Source organism: Sander lucioperca, chromosome 14 (assembly GCF_008315115.2).
Source record: "Sander lucioperca isolate FBNREF2018 chromosome 14, SLUC_FBN_1.2, whole genome shotgun sequence".
Taxonomy (NCBI): Eukaryota; Metazoa; Chordata; class Actinopteri; order Perciformes; family Percidae; genus Sander; species Sander lucioperca.
In genome coordinates this window covers 14944807-14971168 of record NC_050186.1, presented here as the reverse complement: position 1 = coordinate 14971168, position 26362 = coordinate 14944807, and the positions used below count along the sequence as shown (strand labels likewise).

Genomic DNA, 26362 nt, shown 5'->3' with positions numbered 1-26362 from the left:
TCAATCCTTCTTTCGTCACACCAGTGTCTGGACTCAGTGGCAGGCCTAGTATTTGGTTGTTTGGCTCTGTTTGTGTATTTGTTTGTTTGCTTTGCTAATGGTCTGGTGTAGGTTTGCCCAAATATCTTCCGCTTTCTCCTCCCTAGACAGACTGCTGTAGACCCACTTTAGATAAGATTTTGTCAGCAGGAACCACATTTGAGAGGATGTTTGCTGTTTGATATAGGCTGGTACAAAGTGGAATAATGTTATAGTGTCATTAAGGGTGACTGCCTTTAAATATACTGCAGGGTTCTTAAAGTACAGGAACTAAGTTGTTCTTCTTCTCACTGTGGTAAAATCAATTAATTGGAAGCAAACCTAAAACTATTCCTACTCCGTGGGATATAATACCTATAAAGTGTCTCCACTCGGGGATCCACTGGGCTGGAGTGTGTATTTGTGCCAAAAAGTCAGACTTAGCGATTATTCATTCACTGGTGCTTCAACTTGTTGCACATTAGTTAGTTATAACTAGTTATACATTACAAACTTAATGGCTATTGTAAGTTAGTCACTAGGAAATGTAGATCAAAGCCTGAGATGATCCATTTGAATGAAGAGCCTGCTTCAATTGATATAACATCGCTGCATATTTCACCCCACAGACATAATTGCAAACTGTAAGGTAAAAAATAATGTGTTTTTTTTCCCATTGAAACCCAGTGGTGGAAAGCCCTAAGTACATTTAGTCAAGTACATAGCCTACTTAAGTACAATTTTATGTTACTTGTGCTTTACTTAAGTATTTCCATTTTCTACTTTATACTGCTTCTCTACTACAATAAATATTGTACTTTTTACTACTCTATTTTCAAACTTTTCTTACTTTGCAGGTTCTGATTAATAATACCAAATATAATCAACAATAAACCGTGTTGTGAATTTACAGGAAAAAGGCATTAATGCATTAATAATTATTCCAATTATATTATTATTATTATTATTATTATTATTATTATTATTTAAGTATATTTTGATGCTTATAGTTTTGAATACATGACTTTTACTTGTAAAGGAGTATTTCTACATTGTGGTATTGCTACTTTTTACTTATATCTTACTTAACAATAGCTATAAGTACTTCTTCCACCTCTGTTGAAAACCTATTATTCTAGGTGAAGCGTTGTGATTGGCTCCTGGGCAGCCTGACGTCACAGCAGCTCTAAGGCGAAGGGGGAAAAAAGTCTTCAGTGGTGCTCAGACTAGTGTCTCTCAGCTCCCTGAAAAACGCTGTAAAGTTTTGTCAGTGACGAGTAAACTCATGAAAGAAACCGGGCGACGGACAGTTTTAAAGCTGGACTTGTGGTGCTGTTTTCTTTTTTCGCTGTAATTGTGTTTTTTAGAGATTTTAAACTGGTTGGTTTGTGACGCGTAGTCGCCGGGATTTCCTCTCATCTCGAAGTTCCCAAGATGAACTTCGGTCCGTCGGTCGGGAAACTTTCTGTAAGTAAAAACGACCATAACCTTCGGTATGCTTGCTTGTATGCATTTACATAACTGTGTTTAATTAAGAGACGCTCGTGTTATCTTTATTAAAGTGCTAATGATTATTAAAATATGCTTTTAACTTCAGATAGCTTCTTATCTTGTATGGGCGCCTGGCGCTTCAGCGGGACAGTTAACGTTATACATTAATTTAGCTAATAACACAAATAGCATGTTGATTCACAATGTCGCAAGACGCCGCTTATATACCGATTGTCTAATTAAGTTGAAGCTTAAGCCAGACAATCCTTGACTGTTTTAGGAGGCTGTGCTGTTAACATGGGAGCAGAAATCACAGCCAGGCCTGTGTGTGTGTGTGTGTGTGTGTGTGTGTGTGTGTGTGTGAGAGAACTTGTTGGATAAGATAAAACAAGCCCGTTCATTGTCCAGCAAGAGCTCATACACAGGAAGCAACATTGTGTTTGTTGTTGATTAATGTGTTTATTTCTGTAAAGAAGAGACTCATCTGAAGCTTATTGGCTCCTGTTTCTGGTTTACAGTACATGTGCTGCATATTCACTCAGTCCCCCCCCCAGCCTCAACGTTACAGCAACCATCTGTGTTGGACATCATGCGGTCATATTGTTCAGACATTCAGCATATGATGGCTCTTGGACTGTCACAGCGGATGGAGCTAGGACTATAGGCACTATTATTAAGTGCACTGCAGTTATGGCCCTGGCTGTGGAGTGCACTTTTGTTTCAAGCAAGCTTTAAATCACATTGTGTGAAGAGTGTGTTGAGAGGCACGGGGTTAATAGTAGCATGTCAGTTTGACCCCAGAAAAGCCAAGAATTCACTTTGCCCGTTAGTCAATTAAAGTCACAAAGTTTTCCCAACAGTTTTCCAGTAAAGTTAATTCCACTCTCAGACCCTCACAGAGACGTCTTTTCATTCCCCGGCTGTTGTTTTTTCCATCTGTGCAGCACCAAAGCCTGACACTATAAATACTGTAAGCTCACTGTATAAGCCCTTAACGTGTAGCCAACTCATTAAAGGTTCTAGGACTGCTGGGCAATATAGCCAAAATCTTCTATCCTGATAATACTAATATAGGTCATTTCATATCTCGATAACGATATATCACGATAGAGCATGTTTTCTGGTAATTTATTATAGTTTATATGAAAAAAGTGCATGGTAAAGCCTCCTGTGTGACTCCTGTGTGAATTAAGTACTTGAAAAAATGAAAAAGTATTTTCTCATTTTATTAAGAACTTTAGTGCTAAGTGAACATAACGTGCATGGATCAGTGTCGTCCAAATGACTTAAATATTGCCATAACGCAGTTCGGACCGCAGTGTTTTCACCATCGCGATAGATACGATATAGAACAAGAATGGCACTCTGAGAGCGCAGATCTTCGCCAAGGCCAGTGGTGCGTTCATGTGTGCTCCTCAGATGGTCCAATTTCCCTTGTTGGGAAGTCGTTCTGCTGACTTTGGTGTGTTTGTGAGCTTTAAGTCGTAATGTGGAAACAACATGGATGCTACAAAGAAGTTGTGTTGTATTGTATTGCTCAGAGCGTTTCAACAACAGGTTGATAGCTGCTTCCGGTGTTTGCGTGACGATGAAGAGCAAAAGAAAACTAATCACGGGAGCCATGAAATATGATCAGGAACACATTTTTCCATTATTCCGACACCACATGAGCGCAGCACAAATACCCTGTCTCGCAATGTTAACGAAACGGAATACCCCATGATTGGGATCCTCTCCAAAATTGAATGGGTTCTTCCTCGACCCATGCTACACACCTCCTCCAAGTTTCATGAAAATCGGGCCAGTAGATTTTTCCTAACAGACAGCCCAACCACAAACATAACCTCCATGGAAGAGGTAATAGAAATATACGTTACACATTTTTATATCGTCAAATTACCCAGCCCTAAGAGGTTCTTTGGATTAATGCAAAATATTTGAAGGAATTGTATGTGGGACACTAGAAGGGTTTCCTTCAAATACTTAAGTTTACTGCTTTACATTACAGTGTGAGATAGGAAACGGAAAATAAATCAAAGTTCCTGTAATGACAGAGCAAATTAAGGCAAGGCTTCTTTTGCGGTTGATAAGGGCAGCAGTATAAGTCATTAAGCTGTAATGTTGTGGCATACCAGATGCCTACTGTAGCTCTGCTCACTGTAAATGTAGTTGATAAAGTAAATGTAACATCTGCTGATGTGCCTGGAGCTTTAATGTTTGTTTTCTGCGTTGTCTGATTTGTATTTTAAGTCATGCAGTGTTCCATCAGATTTACTTCTCCGGGTGGCAAAGTCAATGTTTATCTCTTTTGTAAACTACAGTACATTCTGGAGGCCTCGCCAGCAGGCCTTGTTGCTAAGGGACTATGGGGAAACTAAACACCCCCCCCTTCCCTCCACCCCCATTCCTCCCTCTCTAATCCCCCACACCCCTTCAAATTGCCTGAGTGTACGTGCCTGGCCGTCCAGTAAACTTCCTGTCTAGAATACACAGATATGCTGATATTAGTGGCATCAATTTACTTCTGAGAATTGTCATGCCCATGCAAATGTATACTAGATTGTTATCTGTGATGACTTACTGTGTGTCTGGGTGTTGGTTCACACAGGAAATATCCCTCTATGTCAGGGCAGGACTGACATCTGGGACAAGTGGAGGCCAAACTGTGTCACTGGGGACTGAGCAGTGGTCAACAAATTGGCTACTCTAGAGTAATACTGCTGCTTATTGCTGCTTTACATGGTGACCATGTGAGCAGTTGTACAACAGAGCCTGTGGCTTAGAGACGGACACTGAATGATGCAATTTGGCGCAACCAACTCACTGTCAGATACCAGGTGGTTGTGTTCCCTTTTATGTTGGCCTGTCACAGTTTCCAACCAGGTATTTATTCTCGAGAGCGGACATAGCAATATTTTATTGTTGGCCAATCAATTTTTCTGAAGGAACCTGCTGTTGTTGTTGGCATTGTAAAATGTGAATCACTCCAGATATCAAAGACCTGCTGACTCACTTAGGGAGTGCCACCTGTACAGGTGTGACCCACCCACACACGTAATGCATACCATGAGAGGCAAGTCAGCGCTCCCACATGAATGATCTAGCTTTGTGATAAGTGGGGAGAATTTACTGTGTGCCAAGCATCACTAGATAGACATTTTACCTCCACCTAGCTTCATTCATTCTGTGTTGTTTAGACCCAAATAGCAACTAAAATCATGTCACACTATAGCTGCAAAGATGAATCCATTAGTCATTGTCAACTATTAAGTTAGTTGCCAACTATTTTGATAGTTGTTTAATCGGTTTGAGGAACTTTGTAAGAAAAGAAGTCAAAATTCTCTAAATCCAGCTTTTTAAATGTGAATATTTTCTGGTGTCTTCACTCTCTATGACAGTAAACGTAATATCTTTGAGTTGTGGACAAAACAAGACATTTGAGGATGTCTTTGTGGCTTTTGGGAAACACTAATGGACATTTTTCACCATTTTATGGCATTTTATAGAACTAATTGATTCATTGAGAAAATAATCAACAGATTATTTGACAATGAAAATAATAGTTAGTTGCAGGCTTGCAGCCCTATCTCACACACAGTGTCAGAACTACTTTGTGGTGCAATACTCTCATACATAGCTCTCCCATGTGTACAGAAGTCATCTGAATATCAAATCACATGAGTTAGACATTTACATTGCTCTTTAAGGACATTATACTAGGAATGGACATTATTTGCCGAAGGGTGCAAAGCTATTCTTAGCTTCTTTTTTACACTGTTTTAATGTTTAAAGACACGAGTGTAATGCTCACTGGAGGGCATACTTTTCTATGTCAGACAGTGGCAGCTGTTTTGTTATCTGTGTGGAAGTTATATAGAGGTGTATTTTATGAGTAGTACATATGTGAAAGCCTTCTATATTCAAACTATTTAAAAGAGACAAAATCATCAAGCAGAAGTATATCACTATTACAAAGCTGTTATGCTTTTATCTCCAAATGCTACTAAAGCAAATGTGTTGGCATTTTAGTAGAGCTGAAACAATAAGTCAATCACTCTTCAGTTATTTTGATAATTGATTAATCATTTCAGTCACTTTTCAAACTAAAAGCCCAAACGTTTTCTGTCTGGTCCCAGCTACTCCCATTTGAGGATTTGCTTATATTCTTTGTTTTACATCACTCTAAACTTAATATCTTTTTGGATGGAGTTTTATACAGTTTGTTGGGAAAACAAATAGCTATTTGCAGATGTCACTTGGGCTGTGAGGAATTGTGAATAACTTTTTTAAAGTAGTTTTTGGACATTTCATAGACTAAAATGGCAGATTAATCAATAATGGAAATAATTGTTAGTTTCAGCCTGAGTAGGACCTATTGGAAAGGATTCTATCCATACTGTATTTAATCAAGGCAAAACCATGAAGCAGAAGGAAGTCAGCATTAAAATGCTGTTATGTGTTACAGCTGCAAATGTGGGCATTTCGGTCATCGATTAGTCAACTGACAACAAAAGAATCAGCTATAATAATCGATTCATGGTTTGTTTGGCATCTTTGCTTGAAAATGTCAAGCAAAGATGCCAAACATTTCCTAGTTCCAACTTCTAAATTGTGAGGGTTTGCTGCTTCCTCTGTTTTATGTGAGATATATATATATATATATATATATATATATATATACTGAATAAACTGAATATCTTTGGGCTTTTGACTGTTGGTTGAACAAAACAAGCAGTTTGATGCACAATTTTCGCTATATTCAGTTGTTGACCTAACAGTCAATCCATTAATCGAGAAAAGTTATCAAATAATTAATTAATAATGAAAATATTTGTTAGTTGCAGCCCGACCTAACAGCTGAAAAAGGTTAAACTATCACTTAATCAACTGGTCGTTGTGTCAGAAAATAGTGAAAAATGCCCTCCGCAATTTTCCAAAGTTGACATATTTAAATGGCTTGTTTTGTGCACCCAACAGTCCAAAAGCCAAACATCTTCAATTCACTCTTATAGAAGACAAAAAAAATGCAAATATTCACAGTTGAGAAGTAACAACCTGTGACGTTTTGGAATTTCTGCTTAAAAAAGAAGGTGCAGTAGACATTTAGTGGCGCCCGGATACATGACATAATACGAAGTTTTGCATCAGTGCTATATCCTCTGACTTCCTGCTCTCCTGGATGAATGAGCAGATTATAACAAAATGTTAGAGTCTTAGAACAAACTCAACCTTTGTCCAGAGAATGGACTTCTGTTTACAAAGACATAAATCCAACATAAATTCCAGCTATTGATGGTCACTTAAGTCCTTGTTGACCTGCTACAGCAGCCACATATTCTACATTTTTGCTGTGATGTGTTTATAGAGAAGGCTATAAACTGCCAACGCTTCATGGCCTTTTTTTTCCTTTTAACACAAAGACAAGCTTTAATGGAGCTAATGTGATTGTCTCTAGAGCGAGGTGATGGATTCCTGCACATACTTTAATCTATTAGTCATCCGTTCTTGCTCTTTTCATTCTCACCCTCCTGGGGTTGTCTGATGAGTTGCCGCTCAGCTTCTCGGTGAAGGGCCTAATCAGAATTTAAAAAGGCTAAGTTAATAGCCCTACTGCACACAAATCTCTGAATTAAATTTGTGGATTGACGTTCAAATCCGCTGTCCCTGAATAACATGCTGTATGACTCACAATGATGTTGTGTACGTGTGTGAGATCAGCAGCCAACCTTAAACCACACTAGAGACCACCTCGACCTCACAACACAAACAAGTTGTCAAATGTATGTCACGCTGCACCTGCTTACAACTTTTGAACCCTGGCCTTTCCCTTTAAGTCATCAAAACAATGAGCCCATTTTTGTGTGGTCAACATCAACGTCAGCGCGTCAGTCATTACAACTTGTGGTTTCAGATTGGCTGCTGGCAAATTCATTATAACTGTCGTCATCACAGGTTGTTTTTGCTCTTTCTCTTTTTCTTCTTTCATACAAAGGTGAATGTCACCTAACCTGCTTGTGACACACTGTCACACTAGTCTAATCAGTGAAGGCTACCTCCTGAGGAAACTCAAGAATTTGTGTTGTGGAGCTGCAGCTTCCCTGAGTTATAAATACCCAGCCTAGCGGATATGTTGTGCGTTCAATCGGGTGCTAGGCCTGCTCTGAGGCAGGCTGCTGTGGAGGGAACATTTTGGAGCTGAACCCTGCATGAAGCCTCTGTATTGTCTTGAGCTTCCTGTGCTCCCTGAGAGGAGGGGGCTGCCGCTTTTCACACGCTCCCACACATACACTGTATGTGTGCTTGTTGTACTGTATGTGTGCAGTTTTTGTGGCTCAACAATGCGGTTTTCACACTGTGAGCACTTTCTTGTCTAACTGCTTCAAATTGACATGGGAGTCATTCTCTTCGTTTTATATCATTCAGCTTTATAAAGATGAATGTATCCGAGCTCGGCTGAACTTTGGATTTATTTACATGCTGTAGCAAGTGTCAGACTTCTTTCTCTTGACATATGCTGGGTTGTACATGCCTTCATCATGGAAGACAGGATGTCAGTGTAATTCATCACTCAAGAAAGTCGTGCATGGTCACCCCCCCGTCTCCAGCGTATGTCAGGCTTTATCTGTGAAGCAGAGAGCTTTCACTGTCCTGTCAAGGGATTTCCATTGTACATTACACAGTTACTGAAAACTCTGTATAGTACGGAGCCCCTAAAGGGACATGGCATTTATTATTTCTTCTGGTGTGATACTTTCTAATGCACACGGGAAACCAATCTGAGTAGCAGTCAGAATGGCTGCAGAGGAGGAGGAATTCATCTTCCTGAAAATGCAACGAAATGTACCTGACAGTATCATCAACAAAGTCAAAGATGATAAAGACAACGTTAACTGATGTCATGCTGTGAATGTGAAATATTTACTTTAGACACATAACGTTAGCATCATTTTGCTAGCCTTAGATTGGTTTCTTGTGAGCATGAGATACTTTTGCGTGCCCACCAGAAAGCATCTTGTGCGCACCAGAAAGTTTCTTGTGCGCCCCCAGAAAGTATCTTGTGCACACCAGAAAGTTTCTTGTGCGCCCCCAGAAAGTATCTTGTGCACACCAGAAAGTTTCTCATGTGCACAAGAAAGAAAAAAAGTTATGTCATGTCCCCTTAGGGGCTCCGTAGTATAGTATAGGGCTGCAACCAACGATTATTTTCACTGTAGAGTAATCTGTCAATTATTTTCTCGATTAATCGATTAGTTGTTTGGTCTATAAAATGTCAAAAAATGGTGAGAAATGTTGATCAGTGTTTCCCAAAGCCAAAGATGGCATCCTCAAATGTCTTGTCCACAACTCAAAGATATTCAGTTTACTGTTACAGAGGAGAGAAGAAACTAGAAAATATGAACATTGAACAAGTTGGAATCAGAGAATTTTTGTGAAAAGAAAGTGACTCAAACCGATTAATCAATTATCAAAATAGTTGGTGATTAATTTAATAGTTGACAACTAATCGATTAATCTTTGCAGCTCTATGGTACATATTGCCTAACTTAAATTCAAAGTTTCATTTAAGACAAAGGGTACTTGAAGTCTGATCTTAAATGATGAATTGGCATAATGTTAAATTAGATTTAGGTTTAAAAAGCAATGTCAAACTAATATTGGACATTGGTTTTTACTGCCACACATATGATATTATAGAAGGCATCTGTTCCAGGACAGTGTTTATGTTGTTCAAATTCCAATTAATCAGTTTAAATTAGGAATCATTAATTCAATTAAACAAGATAATTGAGCAGTCATGAGTAGGTAATGGTGAATACCATAAAATATGGACCTGTGTTTATTTTTGGTAATAAACACAGCAATAGAGCGCAAAAGATAAGTTGATTCACATTAAAATAATCAACTATTTTGATCATCGTTTAATCGCTTCAGTCATTTTTTTTCAAGCAAAAAAAGGTGAAAAATGTTACACATTCTCTGGTTACAGCTTCTCAAATGTGAGGGTTTGCCGCTTTGCTTTGATAGAAATTGGACTAATTGTGCAACATACCAACTTTGGACTTTTTAATTGACAAAGACAGTTTAAACTCTGCCATCAGTTGTGCTTCTAAACAGCTGCAGCTGTAATGATAGTGCCACCTCCTCTGCTATGAGATGGGGGTGGATGTTTCTCTTTCCTGTGGTTGTGGGAGGCCCTGGCATTTGAGCTGAAAAGTTTAAAAAGATTGAGCTGTGGTAAGGTCGGAGGAAGACACATGTTGGTGACATTTAAAGTATGGAGTATACATTTCATGTTTAAGTCATTCATGACACGTCACATATTTAGAACTGTGGCAGAAACTGTGGCAGTTCCATTCTCCAGTTTATTAAATGCCCAAGTCCTTAAAAATCCTCAGTTGTAAGAAGTAAAAGTTGATTACCAGTGGTAGTTAAGCCTCTGGCAGCTGACAGTCTATAATCCGATCAACTGATTAAGTTTTTGTTGCATTAACAAATCGGCGTGCAGTTAAGGTTACACTCAAAAACTTGATTGAATGGATTGCATTAACTACAAAGTGACAACGTTATATTTGTTTTTCTATTGACGGCATGAGTAAGATGAGAAAATTCATATGTGAATACATTAAAACTCTGTGTGTATTATGAGTGACCTAAAATGACACGTTTTAGATATTTCTAATCTAACATCCTAGTATTTTAAAGCTAAACTTCTCAAGAGCTATTTCCCTTTCTGTCATGATGATGTTTGAGAGTATAGATATACCATATTGTAAATATCACAAATGTCCTGCATTTACTTTTTTTTTTTTTTAATTGGCTAATAAGAAAAGCATGATATGGAGAGTCAGGTCATACTCCGCACGCAGGAATATAATGAAGTAATCATGTTGTTCCTTATCAGTTGACTATGATTGAAATCATCATCTGTCCAATATGAAAACGTCTCCCCCTGCTTTATTTGTATGTGTATGTTTTGTGTGTGCAAGTGTTCATTGCATTTTCAGTTTCTGCCCCATTTCATTTATAATGGAGCTCACTGTAATTCCCTCAGGGATATGGAGTGATCACAGCCCTCTAAATGCCCCATTGATAACCTAGGTCAGCTGAAAGGATGTCCTGTCATTTAGTCACAAATGCATTCTCAGTGTACATGGCATGTATAGAGTTTGTGCCAAGGAAATTTGGAAGAACCCAGGGTGTTTAGAGGAAGTGGAGGGGAGCTACTGTTGTCAGATAAACAGAGGGCCCCTCATTATTTTATTGCAACTTTTTATTAGCTTAAATTGCATCCACACACGCATAGTACTAACCTATCATACATACAGACTGAGAGCATGACAATAGGACACTGTTTTACCAAATAATCTGCAGCCAAGCCCACTCATTGTACAGAGGATAGAGAAGACTGTGAAGTGGACTGAACCACTTCAGCCGGGGGTTGGAGAGTTTCCAGGGATTGTGGGTTTGGAGGGCTTTCGACACTGAGGTTATGGTCACTCCAGTCTTCCCTCTTCGCTTGGTTATGGAGGTAAAACTAAGCCACATTGTGGCTGCCCATAGTGTTTATGTATACAGTGCATTTATGGTAATGTAGTTTAGCAGCCTAAGGACATTAGTGTGGACACATGTTGATGGCGTGGTTCGTTTTGCTTGTCTGCAAGCAGGCTGTGTTCAAGAAATACTACACAGTGGGATTCCCCTCAGATTTACTCTACAATCTCTATCCAGCTTTTAGTTTGTAATAAAATAAAAGCGTGACAGAGATTTGTTTTTGATTCTCACATTAGCACAAAGAAGTAATGATGCACTGGCATGCCTCTGCTGTCCCATAAAAACAGCCCCTCTTAAAACCGAAAGCAAATTCTGATGTTTCCTTTCCAAACTGAAACAATAATTAGTCGCTAGACAGAAAATAAACCGTGAATTATTTTGATAATCTATTAAGTCATTTTAAGGAAAGCCAAGCAGTACCTGGTTGCAGCTTCTTTAACGTGAGGATTATCTCATTTTCTTTGTATTATATCATTGTTAACTGAATATGTTGGGTTTGTGGACTTGGGGGGGGGGGGTGAAGACACTTGAAGACATTACCTTGGGCTCTGGGAAATAGGTTTTTTGTTTTTTTATCACTGTTTTTTTATGTTTTATAGACCCAACAATTCATCAATCAGATGTTTAAAAGATGATGTAAATAATAGATAATTACAACCCTACATAAAATGAAATGTGAATAGATCTTTTGTGTAGCAATCCTTCAACTGCTGAGCATAACAGGGCAGCTATTGAGAGCGGCTGCACCTGGGAGTGTTTTGAACAGGCCCTGGATGAACAAAGACTGGAAATGATGTCATCTCTATGCTGTCTATGCATCTTCACTGTCAAAGAGACATCTGAGTGGGAACTTTTGATAGGCCATAGGAATTCAGTATTAGCTACTTAAGGGTGGACTAATAAACTTTTGGACATGCAGTGCAATTTCACATTCTACTTCTGCTTTGTAGGAGTGTTGGATTACCTTTAGTGCAGCTCATTCTTTCCCCAGTTGTCTATTTTCCCATCTTTTCTTTCCACGGTGTTGTCGTGCACATGTGCTTATACCAGATTTCGCTCTCTTGTCTTTTCACACGGCCTTCTGAATACTCTTTCCCTAAGACTCTGTCTCTACAACCCCCCACCCACCCTGCAGTCATACACATAGTGTATTCAAGTCTAAAGACACCCTGTGTCATGCAAGCTGTTAGTCCCCCCTCTCATTTTGTCTCCCTCCCCTTTCCTTCTCTCCTCTGTCTCCCCCTCCCCAGAATGTTTGGATAGATCTAAATGGTGTGATTGTGACTGCTCTGCCGGCCGTCTGCCCCTTCACGTCTGCCTCTCAGCGTCTTTGGAAAGTCTGACGTGAGCAGAGGGAGAGGAAGAAGGGAAAAAGGCAGAGAGTGAGTGAGAGAGAGAGAGAGAGAGAGAGAGAGAGAGAGGAAAGTTCTTTTGAACAACAAGGCATGGCAGCCCTCCAGAGAGCCAAGTCTAGCGTCAGGAGTCATTCTCAGCCACAGCCTGTCCCTCTTTCTCTACCTCTGTTTATCTGTTCTCAGTCTTTATTCCTGTCATTCTCCCACACTGCCTTTTTTAAACAACCTATTCCCTGCAGAACATCCCATCTTCAACTCTCAATTTCTCACTTTGAATCGACCCTCCTCCTCTTTCTCCCTCTCAACCTGGCCCTCTCCACCCTCACCTGTTTCTTTCTCTCCTGGTCTCGTAGAGGTAGTGTGTGTGTATATGTGTGTGTGTGGGGCGAGGGGGGGGGGGGGGTTGCACAGGAGAGACAAAACCTCCAAATCTATGCCTCTCATTTACCCAGGAGGTGTCGCGTTGCGTTTGAGGCGCTTCATGGCGGTGTCACATGTCATGGCATTCAAAGAGCCGGGGTTTAAGAATGTGGGTCATTTGAAGTAGAGCCACTAAAGTGTGTTGTTTGCCAATGAATGGAGCCTTCTCACATTGACATGGTGAAAAGCGTGTGAATAAACACCAGCGCCTGGGGGCCACACTAAAGTGTTCGGCTGTATTCTTCTTAGTACCCCACCTATACAAGCCTGTTATTATCTAGCACATGAATGGATTTCTGGAATCACATTTGATATGGGCACTGTCCTGGTGTTAGCTGAGATACCTTATCAAACCCTTTCTTTTACACCCACTCTGCTTTTTAAACCTCTTCTACAAGAAAAAAACAGATCATGGAGTAATTAAGTTTGGTTGCCTGTTGCGCTGCATGTAGTTAGTGTATAGCTCTGTATCCTGTACACACAGGGTTGTTTTGCCTCTACTTCTGACCAGCTGGATGGCTCCCTTAATTGCTTTCCCACGGCAGATGTTCAGATCAGATGGTTCAAATTAAGTCATAGATTGCTCACACAAGGTTTCCTATGAAGATACTCTCCTCTTTACTGTCCTACAGCTAATGAGACACAAAACTAATGTAAAGCTTTTCTTTTGTCCCCCTCTTTCTCTCCCTGACCTGGATGATTTAGGTGTTTGCGGCAGCGCTCCTCATCGGGCTGGTTTGTCACGCAGCAGAACCTCCAGCATCTCAGTGGTCCAGCGATGAACACACAAACAAAAATCTCACTCTTCGACGACACAGGACATGTGTTGAGAATGAGCAGTACCTCCACCAGGGACTCTGCTGCCTCAATTGCCAGGCTGGTAAGGATAATCACATATGACATATACCAAACATATGAGGAATGTGGGCCTGGATAAGTACGCCTGCTCGCAACATTTCAACCTGAAACTCCCTCTGATCAACAAATTGTGTTGCTTCCTGTATCCTCAAACACTGATCTATGTCTTCTAATATAATAAGACCTGAGTGCAAGCTAGTGCCAAGATATAAAATGGCATTTTGTTTAAAAGAAAGTTGAGTCAAATGTCAAACCCATAACCTGAACTGTGTCCCAAATGAGTTTAGCAAATATTCTCTGCATGGTCTGGAAAGAATGCATGATGGCCATGAGCAGGAGTCAAACTGCTGGAACTCAGCAGATTAGAGCGAAGCACAAAGTGAAGGAAAAAGTGCACAATTTATGCAGTGGAGGTTATTTTTAAGTTCCAAGTAATTAAAAGTACTAACCATATTACCGTATTATGTAAAGAATTCGGTAAGACTGTTGACTCTTTTTTTAGCTCAGAATTTAGCCAAGATGCAATTACTGCAATGTGGTTGCTAGCTGATTAAATTATTTAATTTGCCATTCTGAATTCTAAAAAATAATTTTATTTGATTACTTTGGTTTTGGTTCACATTCACTTTATCATTTTATTTCTTCAACACATTTATCAGCCCCATTATCAGATTATATGTGCATGAACATCCAAAGTAATAAATCCTTTAAGGTTAATTCTATTGCGTTGTTTGTGTCAGTTTTTGTAGACCTTCTGGCCTACAAATCTAGAGATATTTCAGCAAGAGCTCCTGCAAATCAACTTATATCTGAACTCTTCATTCACAGTAACAATGGAAATGAGACCTTTAGAAAATAAAACAGCAGTGTGCACAAAGACGGAGACAAAAGGATAAAGTTATTTAAGGGCGAGATATAATTAATAGATTTTAACTGATAAAAGAGAGCATCACTGCTAGGTTGTGGCCTGTAGAAAAATATTTTTCTCTTGGGTTTTATGATTTTCCCACTATTGTGGTGCTCTTGTGTTGCGTTCTTGCTAGTTGGTTAGTTGTTACCACATAGTTTGACGCTTCTATGTTAGCTGTCTGCTTCTTTTTGTCAGTATGAGCTTTTATATAACCAGGCAGACTTTGTTGCCAGTATGCACATTGAACATCAGTTTTACCCACACTTAACTTGAACTAAAACAAACTGTACTAACAACCACAATACCAAATCATTTTTTCCATTCTCTACTGTGTCTTTTTTTCTTTTGTGCATCAGATGAACCATGAAAACACATGAGAATCAAGTGGTTTTATTCATGGCATGCATGAGTATAACAATTCTGAGCATGACTAGCGACCAGTGCAGGTCCAATCACTGTGTGGTTCAGTGAATCGATTCCTGTCCTCCTCCTAGTCCCCATGAAATGCGGACGTTAACTTCCAGGAAACCTCTCAGCTCGTGTAAAACAGTTAATCGTGCACAAGTAAAGTCCCACGCCTCGGCACTTTTATGAAATCAAACTGCCCTTCTCATCTTAGCTGATATCCCATTGGTTTACAGTTTAGAAGCACAAAGACCACTGTGATCCCTGTGGTATGTCCTGTCTAAACATCCTATTTCAACAGGAAACGCATCACAATTAAGAAGTCAAGATTCAAAAGACTTTAATTGCCTGTAATATGTTTACATCCATCACATGAGTTGTTGTTCTCTTTTTTTTATTTGCAGGATCCTTTGTGCAGAAGGGATGTGAAAGAGACCAAGAACAAGGGACATGTCTTGGCTGTGACCACGGACAGACCTACACAGAGCACTCCAACGGGATGAACCGATGTTTGCCCTGTACACACTGCCGCTCAGGTAACAAGATTGTCTGCATCTTGACGTGTGTTTCATAGCATCTTCATTTTTATTAAATCAGTAGGAAGAATTCATTTTTTTTGTCTTGACAAGTTTGTTTTTTTACAACCTGGGTCTTGTTTTTGCACTTTAAGCTCATTATTTAACATAACATTTACTAAGATCTGGTTGAGCAACTTAACAATGAGTTCTATTAGGCTTTGTCTAATCTGCCTGACCACTCGATGTTTTTTTTCACCCATTTAACCATATTATTAGGGCTGCAATAGAAATGAAATAACACACAACTGACTTGCCCTTCCATTCCAAAGAAGGGTCATCTGTAATCCAGTTTGTCAAAGATGTATTGTTTTGGAAAGTTAATACCTTTTTGTCTGTGCCCCCCTCTTTCAGATCCACTCTTGAAAATGTGATCTTATGATGTTTCACAGAGTCGTAGGGCGTGTCTTTGTTGTTTTTGTTTCGTGGGCTGAATGTAAGCGCGTTACCTGTCTCAGGGGATTTGCTTGTGTGTCTGTCCTACCTGGCTGAACTGGGTGTGGCTGTGTCTCATTGTCTCCCACACTGGGTGTCTTTGTGTCCAATGAAAGGCTGGAGCTACAGAAAAGAGACTACTGTTACATAGGATGTGTTTTGTGCTCATTCATTGCGGTTTTAAGATAGAACTTTGTGTGTTTTGCTCTAGTTTTAACTTATTTATGACCATGTAATAATTAATGGGAACACAGCATATTTTGAAAAGTTGCCCTTGCTGTGGACTACTTGCACTTAAAATGAACTGTGCTGCTATCTGTAACACTTAAGAACCTACTGCTGGGAAATCTCGTATTTTGAGAGGCTACAGTGAATTGAATCATTGATGGTGCTAGTTGGAAGTTTTGCTTTCTTCACGTTTAAGCCATGGATTTGCATGTCGTCTCTCTAAAACAAAGCCTTATGATGATTGTTTTGGGGGGTGTTTACCTGTGAAAGCAATCTTGGTTTTCAGTCAGAACATGTTATTCATTTAGGTATCATTCAGATCAGGTCAACTTCGTTGATAACTACTAAGACAGGAAGGACATAGAAAAAGCTCTTCCTATTCAGATTGGGCTGAACAGACTATTCACTGATTTTGTGCCCCACCCTCCCCATCCCTGACACACAGACTTATACAAAGCACCTGCCAATTTAATAAGAATAGCATAATCAATAAATTGCAGTGTATTCCTCAAAACACCAGCTGCCTGGCTGGTAGCTGACTTGTTGCCAGTCTGCCACTTCTGAATGTGTTTTTTATTTTTATTTTATTTTTTTTTACCCTGACTCAGATCCTATTCAAAGCTTTGTTGCTCTCCTCTGCATGTGTTACATTCTAATTATCACTGAGCATAATTATGTGACGAAACTGAAAACCGTGATTTGTCACTACACTGAGCTTAAATACTACTTGCACTGTGCAACGGTACGACAGGCTTTAGACAGAATCTGTGTCAGTTTTCAATTTAGAAATGAGCTCCTTTAGCACAGCATGAAGGAAGCAGAAAGTGTTGCGTTGTCAACAATGTGTGAAATGGCTCCACTGGCGATTAAACTCGCTCAACAACAAAACTGATTTGAATGAATTAAATGGCAAACAAATGTGACAAAATGGAGCAGATTATGTCCCTGAATATTATAATTAGCAAGTCCAACAAAGTCAGCTTTGTTTGAACTACTATTCAACTCTTTGTACAAAATATACACTCAGGCCTTTTTATTGTTTTCAAGATTTTTTTTTTTTTTTTTTTTTTTTATCAATAGGATTCATTGTGAAACTTCACAAAATTCAAACTATGAACAAGAATAAAAAAACAAGCACTGTTCAGCTTACTTTTAATGGAGGTCCATGGTATTGATTTACCCTTCATTCATAAATAGATGTATTAATTAAGGATTTTTAACTCATTATCAGGGTGCGTCAGATGTTTTTTAGACGTCCAACCAATACCATGGACTTCCAGCAAAACTAAGCTGTCCTTATTTTTTTATTCTTACTTGGCTACTTGAAGAGCACCAGATTTTATACTTCAACATCACTAACACCAAGTTTATTGACCCTGTGCAGCACTCCCTATTTTTTCTTCCAACATTTTTATGATTTTTTTTTTTTTTTTATGTGTCATATTTTTATAGTTGATCACTTGTTATTTTCAAACATTTGTGTGTTCTACAATCACTAAAAGATGGTAGTTTGCTGCGGGGCTGACCGTTTAACAGCCATGTAATAAATGAGGTTGTCCCAGACTGTCTATGCCCCGTGTTTTAGAAATGAACAAAACAGCCCCCAAAGGAACTTGTCATTATTTTTGTTATATATCATTAAAATGATAACAATCAATCCCATTGTCCCAATAGGCAGAAGTTGCAGGTGAGGACTGCTCTCGTAAACTAGCTGTCTCTCTGTGTGAGTGTTTGTGTATACCTTAGTAAAAAAAAAAAAGTGTTAATAAAAAAGAAATTACCAAGCACACTTTTGAAAAAAACATGTGTCTGCTTAGTGACAAATCCCTGCTCTGTATATGTGTTTATATCCATACAATTCAAGTTGTTGCTGTGAGCCATCAAGTCATTCCATATATAGTCTTGCATAGCATAAGTCACAGCTGTGATATCTACCGGCCCATTCTACCCAGCTACATTTAGGTCATTATGATCATTACATTGATAGTCAACAGTGGTGGAATGTAACTAAGTACATTTACTCAAATACTGTACTTAAGTACACATTTGATGTAGTTGTACTTTACTTGAGTCTTTTCTTTTCAGGCCACTTTTGATTTCTACTCCACTATTATTACATTTCAGAGGGAAATATTGTACTTTTTACTCCACTGCATTAATCTGATAGCTTTAGTTACTTTACAAATTAAGATCTATTGCACACAAAACACATTTAGTTTATAAAATATGATATGATGTTTTTTTGAGATTATTTTTAGGCCTTTATTTGTATAGGACAGCTGAAGACATGAGAGGGTAGAATGACATGCAGCAAAGGGTCGCAGGTCGGAGTCGAACCCACGGCCGCTGCGTCGAGGAGTAAACCTATATATATATATATATATATATATATATATATATACTAGTATATATATATATCTATATATATATGATATATATATATCTACTATATATATATACCCTAGTGCGCGCTCCACTAGGTGAGCTACCCAGGCGCTCCACTAGGTGAGCTACCCAGACGCTCCACTAGGTGAGCTACCCAGGCGCTCCACTAGGTGAGCTACCCAGGCGCTCCACTAGGTGAGCTACCCAGACGCTCCACTAGGTGAGCTACCCAGGCGCTCCACTAGGTGAGCTACCCAGACGCTCCACTAGGTGAGCTACCCAGGCGCTCCACTAGGTGAGCTACCCAGGCGCCCATAAAATATGATGTTTAATCATAAAGTGAACTATCCAACAATATATAAGCCTACAGTACAAGTCCAGCTGAAATGATTAGCCAATTACAAACTTCTCAACTTCTAAAATGTGAGGATGTTTCTGCAAGTACTTTTACTTTCAAGTATATTTTCCTGATGATACTTACATACTTTTACTTCAGTAACATTTCCAGTGCAGGACTTTTACTTGTAACAGAGTATTTTTACAGAGTGTGTTATTGGTACTTTTACTTAAGTAAAAGGATCTGAATACTTTTCCAGCACTGGTAACTAATAATTAACGACAGGACAGATGCAAAGAATTAGATAGACTGAGAGAAGGCAAACTCTGGAGTCTTTACTTTCTTTCAGCTGGCTGGCACCAGGAAACTCCATTTAATTCTCACCTTCACATGTATGATGACAGAATTTCTCCCAATAAAATACGCAAATGTTCTCAGCTCATCAACAGAGCACTGCTGACACACCTCTCAATTTCCCGATGAATGTGACAAAGTGTTTGCAGGCAGATGACTAATTGTGGACTTTGTATCCCGGGCAAAGTTGTATTTTTCACCTGTGGAAAAGTTGACTAAACACGTGTCCTCATATGGGTGAATCCGGTCAAAAATGTGTGCTAGAAATGAATATCTGAAAAACTAATTTGCAGTGTTCTTTTAAACTCATTATAACTCCAAAATACTTTTTTTTTTCTTTTCTTTTTTTTTTTTTTAATAACTTGCTACAAAATGAGCTGAATTGTCTGAATTAAATTGTAGGAAAATTATTCTCGAAGAAGATTACAAGATGGTAGAGTGTGCTCGCATTTTGCAATCAAACCAACCTAACGCTGCACTTTTTCTTTAATTGGCAAGCATGGACATCACATTTCTGTGAAAGGTCATCATGTGGAGGTGGACTGCTGGTTTGTTATTAAATTTGATCTTATCTTAAAGGCCAGTGCTACGGTCTTTTCAGGTCTCAATTCAATAAATGAATGCCAGATTCTCCATCCCTCATTATCCTGTTTAAAATTAGGCAAATTGTATCTAAGAAGAAGACATAATTGGAAACCCAATTATCTATCTTCTTTTTGTGCAAAAGATGCTACATAATTGCTAAACTACAAATTACCTGAGAAGTCCACCATCTTTTGTCGTTTAATGCATGCCAATGGTCACAGGTTAATTATGAGTCTAGTTGGATCACGTTAGATTTTATGACCCGAGATATGTTTTAAATCGTCATATAATATTGTATTATATCTCTCTGTGTATTGGATATGGTAACTTTTTGTGAAATATGTTATTTGATGGGTGACTAGATTGGTGTTGTGTTTCTCTCTGTATAAATTCCATGTATTAAATTTGACTCGATTTATGTCCCTCATCATTGTCATGATATTTCACAAACAAGCTGACGTCTGCCATCTTTCTCACAACTTGACTATCCACAGATGAGACTCAAACTGCACCCTGCACCACGACTACAGACACCAGGTGTCAGTGCAGACCAGGGACCTTCTGTGTCCCAGATCAGGCCTGCGAAGTCTGCAAACGTTGTGCCAAGTAAGAGTCCTTTCCTGAAATGGTTTTCAGTTCTCTGTTGCAGTGCTCTTTAACCTTATCAATATTATCCAACATGAATGTAATACCTAGGATAATGGGCTAACTCTTTTGGATCAACTGCGTTGTTGGGTTTCCATCTTAAACAGCCAAGGGTTATGCTGTTTTTTTGCATGTTTTAACATTCCTTTTCTACAAAACTACAGGTGTAAATCAGGAGAGGAGGAGGTGAAGAAATGCACCCCGTTCTCTAACACGGTGTGTCGGAAACGGGATCCGTCCCCAACCAAAACCTCCCCAGCCCTTCCTTTACCGACTCCTACCTCTTCTGCAGACATTGGTAACTTCGCTTTACTATTTTCACTGTTTCATCCAAAGCCTTCTGCTTACCATTGTATGTTATTTTAAATCCTAATTGCACATCTTCACTGATTTATTTTTCCAGTTACTCCTATATGCATTTCCCTGGCCATCGCCTTCATCATCATCATCGCGGCTGTGTGGTGGTTCGTAATCAAGCAGCGTTCATGGGAAATACCATGTGAGTCAACATGGTGTACTCCACCTTTGCAATGTTGTTTTGCTTAATAAGGATGTATTCCTAATGCTTTGTTTGTTTTTTAACAGGTTCAAAGAGCCACTGTGATTCCAGTGAAATTGTGAAGATTCCTATTGTACGTCCTATTGTTTTTTTGTTTGTTTTTTTGAAAGGCTTTATGATATTAGATGTTATTGTCTGCTAGCACTCACTATTACCATAGAGACTCTATGGTACAATATGTCACGTTTTCCATCCTGCATGTTTTTTTTTCTTCTGCTCAGGATGAGAGTGGAGCTACAGCGGAGGAGAGACAGAACAATCAGAACGCAGGTCTGGAGGGGGAAGAGTCTCGCCCAGAGTCCCGGCCCCTGCTGCAGGAGACCCAGTCTGTCATGACCAAGGCCTCCCCTCCCCTCGAAGATGAGGACCGAGGACTAGGAGACAGTTTGCCCAACACCACTAGTTCGTCTCAAACTAGCCTGTCGGCCCTGCCCACTGCAGCTTCCTCTGGTAACACCCCACACCAGAGCCCCACTGCCATCAGACCGCCGCCTGCAGACATGGTGAGGGAAACTCTAGAACAAGGATGCCCAATTTCAGGCCCGGGGGCCAAATTTGGCCCATCCTGCCTTTTGTTTTGGCATTCTATGGCTTTTGACATGCTCATGCTTATTCTCCTCTAATTTTGAAAGTGCTGTAAAATCCAACCAAACGTACATTTTGTGAAGCTCAAAAGTACTTAATCTGAATTTTACGACAAAGCACAGTGCTGGTAAACTTACCTATTAAATTACGTATGTTTTTAAGAAAATGTTGTAATTCAGCTGGAGCTTAATGTTGAAAGACATTTGGAAAAAAACAAACAAGCCAGACCTCATGTCTCCCACTGATATTGCAAGTGCTAAATAACTGTAAAAGGTCTGTAATATGGTTGATATATGCAAATTAAAGAGCAGTGTTGTATTTTAGGTTTAGAATGTTAATTTTCTATAATATATAATACATTTTCTCATAATATCATTTATTTTTGGCCCGTGGCCTTCCATCCAGATACATTTTTGGCCCTTCATATGAAATAAGTTGGGCACCTCTGCTGTAGATGATCTCAAACAGTCAAATAATTTCTCATGTTTCGTTTTCAAATATTAATCACCTGTGCCACCATTCCTTATATTTGTATTTTATGTTGTAGGATGATCCTTTGCTACATCGATTGGTGCCACTACAAGGTAAGATTCCTGCAGTGGGAGGCAGAGATTTCCCCTTTGCTAGACATTGTTTATGTCACTCGATTTGCACTAAAAGGCAGCTACACACATTTTTATTTTTTACAGTTCATGTCATGTCCAGAAGGAAGTCAAATAAACACATCTCCTCAAGATCTCACATTATCTGCTTGATAGATTAATCTCATGACAGTCAGGCCGTATCTGAGCCTTCAGGGGTTGGAACATGCCGTCTTTTTTGCTGTTGTTTTCTCATGCTGAATTAAAGAGGTCATGGCTTAACAGATTTGTTTGATCCTTTGTTAAATTGTTTTTAATGTATGCATCCCCTGAAGGAAAACATATTGAAATGTAGGAACAATGCATATACTGTATCCTGTGAGTTTTTCAAGCATTTAACTTAGTTAAAAGTTAGTGTAAAACGACAAGATAAACATTTTAATCCAGAGTTTCGTGTGCCATTTTGTGTCTCACAGTCTAAATTTGATCTATTCCTTTGTGTTTTTTAAGGGTCAGAAAGATCCCTAAAGAAGAGCTTTGATTTGTTCGATGAGTACCTGGATGTGCGGATCCATAACAAGTTTTTCAGAATGATTGGAGTCAGTGACAACCACATTCGGATTGCGGAGAATGGAGCCCCTGTTGACAAAGTGTATGAACTGCTGAAGAACTGGATGCAGAGGCAGGGCCTAAAAGCCGACATCAACGACCTGTTAGAGGCTTTGCTAAGTATGGACCAGCGACGCTCGGCTGAGAGCATCGCCTCCGCAGCCCTGCAGAGAGGCTACTACAAGCACGCAGACACGCCCTGAAAGCTGAAGTAACGGGGACTGCGAATGAAGTAAACACAAAATACTTAACACAAGAACAACTAAAAGCACATAGACACTGTCAGTGGACATTGTGTTACGAACGGGGCTTACCTCTCTGTGGCGGACCGGCCACGTATTCAAAAGCCAGTAGTTTTAAAAAAGAAAAACACAAAAAGGGGAAGGTCGAGCCGTATTTATCAGAGCTCTGAAGATGTTGACTACTTGCCAAATGCGGAGGTGTAATAATGAAAAAGTTTTGTGGTCAAATTGAACAACCTTACTGCCAAAGACAACCATGATAATGTGTTCCAAAAGAGCAGATTAACATGAAGGTGTCAGCGTCCACAGGCAGAAACGGCTGCATGTTTTAGGCTCCAATGAAGAAACATGCATCCAAATACTGAAAGCTTAGAAGTCTCTGAGCGCGTGTCACACATCTGGTCCTCTACCCAGATCACAATACACTACCTGGAGACGAGGATATACACTGGTTAGTAGTGGCATTAGCTGTGTCACTAATACTGTGCCTCTTTGATGCACTGTCCTCTGGCACATGTAGTATTTAAAACAATCGTGCTATATTTGTTGTTTTATAGATTTAGGCTTCTCTGAAACCATATATAACAGTACATGGACATTTTCTTGACTAATGGTAGGAAAATATCGTCCATTTGTTATGACGGTCAATTTGCAGCCTTACTAATCATTAGTTTTACCTCTTCAGTGCCATTTGATAATCTAAATGTATTTAGCTATCATTTCATTATGTTCATAGAGCGTAATGATTACAAAATGTCGTAGATTTTGTACAGTCAAGTCACATTGGAGAAATGTTTTCAGTCTTTGTCTTCCGGCCTTTTGTGTGTTCAGTGTTACTACACACACACACACACACGCGCACACACACACACACACACACACACACACACACACACACACACACACGACATTGTAGAAGGAATAGTTTCTGTTGGAACAATAGTTTAGTCAAATGTTTCCATGGAGAATTTCAAAGGTCATTTTTATTTATTGACATATTTATTGTAATGAATAATAATTCACTTTTATTATTTATACCATTACAAAAACAAATGACCCTGGAAAATAAGCATGCGCTGTATTTGTGTTTTGATAACGTTTAGCTTCAGGGCAAAATGACTGACAACATTTTCAAGGCGGGGTTGGAACGAACTGTTTAGTTAAACTCTGTTTATGCTTGCCGCACTGTTTGGTCCACACCATCAATGTTACGTGTGCCATTTCTTCACCAGAGTGTGGAAGCTTTCATGAGGCTAAATGCCCAATGTGTCATTTCAAATCGGCAATGAGGTGACACCAATCTTAGAAAATGAGGATTGACGTGTTGAGTCCAACCGTTAAAGCGAGCCAACTGAACAAACAGTGCTCCTGCACATGTCTGTGGTGACATGGCATGCAGGTACAGACTGTTTTGACTTGATTAGACTCAGACAAGATGAAGGAAACCTTTTTTTTTTCTGGATTTAAGAAGAAGCTCAGATTTATTTTCCTCATTCTGCCACATGTACATACAAATTCAGTCCAGAGAGCATTGAAGCCTCACAAAGTGTATATGTGTATATATGCAGCTCTATTAACAAACCAAAATGAATATAGAAAGGTATGAAGTCATTAAGAACAACAGAAACACCAACCACATTAGTTGGCTGTTGACATTGTGACATTTTAAACTAGATTTTGCCCATTTTTCTGTAGTCTCTTATGTAAAAAGAAAAGAGTTAACAGAGTTATATATTATTGCTGAAAAGCGATGCTACAGTGCTGGCGCTGCCATCTATTGACAGACAATGAAAATACAGCCGGCATCAATTTCTAGGGATCCTATACACCCCTCTCACCTAACATTCTCCCTTTAACTCCTTTTTAGACATTTCTCAACTCTTTTTTTTTTTTTTTTTCTTTTCTTTTAAAAATTCCTCTTGGCCTTTCCTGAAGTAGCATAGCAGTGGATGTGCTTCAGTGCATGTTTTGTTCAATCTGTGGCACCAGTTCATGGGTGTATGTCTTCTCTTTTTATAATTTCTGTTTTACATATTTCATTGCAAGTCCTAAGCTGTTCAATTAACTTCCTTTTTACTTGTGTAAAAACGTCTGTTTGCCATTTCCCCCTTAGTTATTGTTTGCTTGTCATGGATTTCAGATATAAATTATGCAAATACATCAAAGCTCTTTTTATGTCAATTTCAAAATAAATGTTTTGTACAGATGAGTGTCTTTGAATTGTTTGAAATTAGTGATGTTTTCATTATATCACAAGATGGAAGCAATATGTATTTTTGAAACATACTAACTAAAAGAAGAGGGTCGCAAATGGATCTAATTCCTCAGATTTCATAATGTCGGTATTAATAGAATTATTTCCAGTCAGGGTTGTTATCTGTTACATAGTTACAGTAAATTAATAAACTTAATGAAGTAATATGGACTGAATTACAACCAAGAGGTGCATGCATCTAATCCTTTGAAATAGCTGTAACTGATCATGAGCGTGACCTTACTAGAGTAAGGATGGTACCTTAACTGTATAAGATCAATGCTACATCAAAATATCTGCCATTAAAAAAAACTATCAAAGCTTTTATGTTGCTTTTAAAACAGCACAGAAAATTACAAATATATCCAGCTTCCCGGGCAAAAGAGTATGAATCTGAGCCTATGCAGTCCTAAAATTATGTTTTTATTCTGTGCAGGGCAAGAAGGCAGCAATACTTTGTCAAAACAAATTAGTAATATATTTCTAGGATAGAGAGTTAAACTGTGTGTGTAATTTATTAACAAGGGCTCCTTTTAGCTTTACCTATTCCAGGGGAGAAAATGTCTCCCAAGTGTATATTTATACCAATAGCCTTTAACTAATGCTAAAATATATCGCAGACAAAGGATGTTTTTAGTCTAGTGCATAACAAGGATTGTCTTTATTTCCAAGTTCAATAAATGTGGAAGTATTTGCCTCAGTGGAGCTGGTGCTTAGATACAAGAACAAAGAGACAGTCAGAGTGCTGTAACAGAGTGCAGTGTGTGTGTGTATATACATATACACTATAGTTTGACAATTAATATAGCCTATATATACAGTATATGCTACATACATTTCGGTGTGCTTTGCTAAATCAACTTGAGCAACATAAAAACAACAAAACAAATACAACACTGCAGTATGTAGAGACTCAAAGACCTAACAAATAGTTAGTTTTAAGATAGTAAAATAATATGAAGTTATGGATAAAATGTTC

At 38.9% G+C, this 26362-nt stretch overlaps 1 protein-coding gene across 1 annotated transcript; it reads left to right on the top strand.

Moving 5' to 3' along the window:
* Positions 1–1209: 1209 nt before the first annotated feature.
* On the top strand, positions 1210–25336 carry tnfrsfa (tumor necrosis factor receptor superfamily, member a). The gene is made up of 10 exons (XM_031317872.2): positions 1210–1485; positions 13542–13716; positions 15414–15545; positions 20403–20514; positions 20718–20851; positions 20957–21052; positions 21139–21185; positions 21334–21615; positions 22245–22281; positions 22789–25336. Exons 1-10 carry the CDS (start codon positions 1453–1455, stop codon positions 23088–23090), a joined length of 1350 nt encoding a protein of 449 aa, XP_031173732.1. The 5' UTR covers positions 1210–1452; the 3' UTR covers positions 23091–25336.
* Positions 25337–26362: the final 1026 nt, after the last annotated feature.

Coding starts and splice junctions, on each gene's coding strand:
- tnfrsfa (XM_031317872.2), top strand. CDS start 1,453: ATGAACTTCGGTCCGTCGGTCGGGAAACTTTCT. Junction 20,515..20,717: donor GTCTGCAAACGTTGTGCCAA/GTAAGAGTCCTT, acceptor ACAAAACTACAG/GTGTAAATCAGGAGAGGAGG. Junction 22,282..22,788: donor TCGATTGGTGCCACTACAAG/GTAAGATTCCTG, acceptor GTGTTTTTTAAG/GGTCAGAAAGATCCCTAAAG.